The sequence below is a fragment of the Penaeus chinensis genome, chromosome 40, assembly GCF_019202785.1.
Source record: "Penaeus chinensis breed Huanghai No. 1 chromosome 40, ASM1920278v2, whole genome shotgun sequence".
Lineage (NCBI taxonomy): Eukaryota > Metazoa > Arthropoda > Malacostraca > Decapoda > Penaeidae > Penaeus > Penaeus chinensis.
The window spans coordinates 9,904,236-9,906,735 of record NC_061858.1 but is presented as its reverse complement, the minus strand read 5'-3'; the positions used below and the strand labels follow the sequence as shown (position 1 = coordinate 9,906,735).

At 44.8% G+C, this 2,500-nt stretch overlaps 1 protein-coding gene across 2 annotated transcripts in view; it reads left to right on the top strand.

Moving 5' to 3' along the window:
* Window positions 1-2,500, top strand: part of LOC125047218 — a 38,424-nt gene that overhangs the window by 19,062 nt on the left and 16,862 nt on the right. The window contains exon 2 of one of the 2 annotated variants that reach the window (XM_047645410.1): window positions 2,002-2,091. The exons of the other annotated variant lie outside the window; for it this stretch is intronic. Within the exon in view, the coding sequence (XP_047501366.1) occupies window positions 2,002-2,091 (90 nt within the window). The remainder of the gene's footprint in view (window positions 1-2,001; window positions 2,092-2,500) is intronic. 2 annotated transcript variants of the gene reach the window in all.

Below are 2,500 nucleotides of genomic sequence, written 5' to 3'. Positions count from 1 at the left end.
GATCCAGACGTTTTGGATAAGTGGGGTGTAGGTATAAGTAAAATGCGTGGGGACACACACACACACACACACACACACACACACACACACACACACACACACACACATAACAGGGAGGTAGAGATAGAGATTGAGAGAAAGAATGAGAGAAAAAGAAAGACAGAGAAAGACAATAAGAGGAAAGGAGAAAGGAGCAAGGCAAGAAACCCACCGAAATATTGACTAGATAATTATTCACAGTTATCTGTTTCTCGTCCGGTGGTCTTCGGAACAAATATTAAAAAGGAAAGTGAAAAGTGAAATGAAGTAAGACGTGTGGAAAAGAGGTTTCTGAATTATCTTAGAAAGAGAAAGAAGTAAGCAAATTGAAGCTTAGTACACACACTCAGACACACACACACACACACACACACACACACAATGTAAATAGAACAACGAATATAAGAACAGGGAAAACACGAATATCCTACATGCTATAGTTGTGTATTTGTTTGTTCTTCCCTTCGTTGCTTTATGCGTGATTTTAGTATGTATCCTTTATACTCGAGCAATTTTGTTTGCGTTTAGCTATTTATCTTTTTCGATCAGTCGGTTGATTATTATATACTGATTTGCTTCAAGTAAATTTTCTCTTTTTATTATCATACATTAGTCTTTTACTTTCATTTCTATATTTTCCCTCGTCTATCCTTTTTATATCTTCCTCCTTATCCATTTATTTTATTAGCTATGAATTCACCTATTTATACGTAAATTCACTTGTCTATTTTATCAGCTTGAATGACTATAGCAACATATCTCTTGGTTATCAATGAGCCAGTGCAGTAATGAAAAGATTTTTCGGTGGTGTGGAACAAATAGCATGGAAATTACACCGTTAATATGTTTTAAGATAAAAATTCAGTGGTTTCTGCTGAGATGGACGATATAAGAATTTTAATATGAAAGTTTCGTTTCGTTGGCTTAGACAGAAAAGACTCATTGAGGCCTTTTTAGGAATGGCAGTCGCCTTGGTAATTATTTCTTATCTTGTCGATTGGGTAACGCTATATGTCTTAACTTTGTTGCTTTTATTGGCTTTATCCAGGGTGAATCCCTATTATGCAACCTCAAGAATAGGCAGTCAACGACATTTTAGATAATCCTTCCTTGTGATATTTTTTGTATCCAAGGGAGAAGAGATGTTTTGAGGCAAATGCCATGCTGACATTCCAGACGTAGTTCAGGTAGGCTTTCCACGTTGCATGTTATTGCATTTGGTTGTGTTTAGAGTAATCAATTAAAGGTATTTCTAATATCACTTATACAAAGCCGCTAATGACGGAGAAAGAACGCCCTTCGTCAGCAGCCTCGTGATTGGTAGATATCATTGACGTCATAGATCACAGGGAGATATTTTCTACCAAAGTTGCCCTTTTGATATGTCAGTGAGAGAGAGAAGATGCCAAAGCGACGCACACTTGTGACGTAGGCTTCCCTCGCTCCGCACGTCCTCGGCCTCCTTCCGCCTCTTGCGCTCCCGCAGTGACCTTGAAAGGGATTTCATTTCCGTGGATCCGCACCTAAGTGCTGGCCAGAACGCGCAGCCCCGGAGGATCGAGGGGCGTCTGGATGCGTCGCAGCGTCTCCAAGCTGAAGCAGCGGCGTAACCTCCGGCGCTTACGGTGGCGAGACCGCGTGCGGGAGAACAGTGTCGTGAAAAAGTTCGGGCCGAAGAACAACGCGCGCATTGAGGACCACCTGAACGTGCTTGTCCTCGACAACATAAAGCAGAGGCGTCAGGCATCCGATCCACCGGGGGGCGTAGGGGAAGCGAGGGGCCACGATGGCGCGCACGCCACCTTCCCATCCCTCGTCGTGTTCGCCGAACCTGACGCGCAGGTAGAGATCGGGCGCTTCGATGTGAAGGCGGCGGCGGACGTGCAGATGGGGGGGTCAGGGGCGTCGGAAGAAAGGAAGGCGCTTGTTAAATCAAAGTATGTTGTTCCGCCTCTCGTGCAGGTGGTTGGCAGCGGCGAGTGCCACGGCGCCGGAAACGCCGGCCCGGAGGTGGACGAGGTCGGCGCGGACGCAGGCGGCGAAGAAGAAGTGGTAAGTGCTTGCGTGGTGATCAGAGAGGAGTCGCTTGCTCTCGGAGGGCGAGGACAGATCCCTTTGTGTCACTTCTAAATGTGTGTGATGTTATCTGTCTTCCGTTTTGCATATTCAAGTTCCATATAAGTGTTTGCTTGCGTGTTTATACAGCATGATACAATCCATCTGATATCTTTTCGGATAAGACACAGGAGTCAAGGTAAAGTGGACAGCAATGATAAGGGTGACGCAGGAGGGTTAAACGAATGTTGTAGAAACAGGGTGTAGCATCAGAGGCGCAGGAGAAAGTAATGACGACCTTGGTATAGGTCAATTAAGGTAATTGAGGTAGGGTCATGAAGGAAGATGAAATGAAGGAAGACGAAGAAGGGAGAGAGAAGAAAGAAGAGAGAATGTGTTGGAAGGA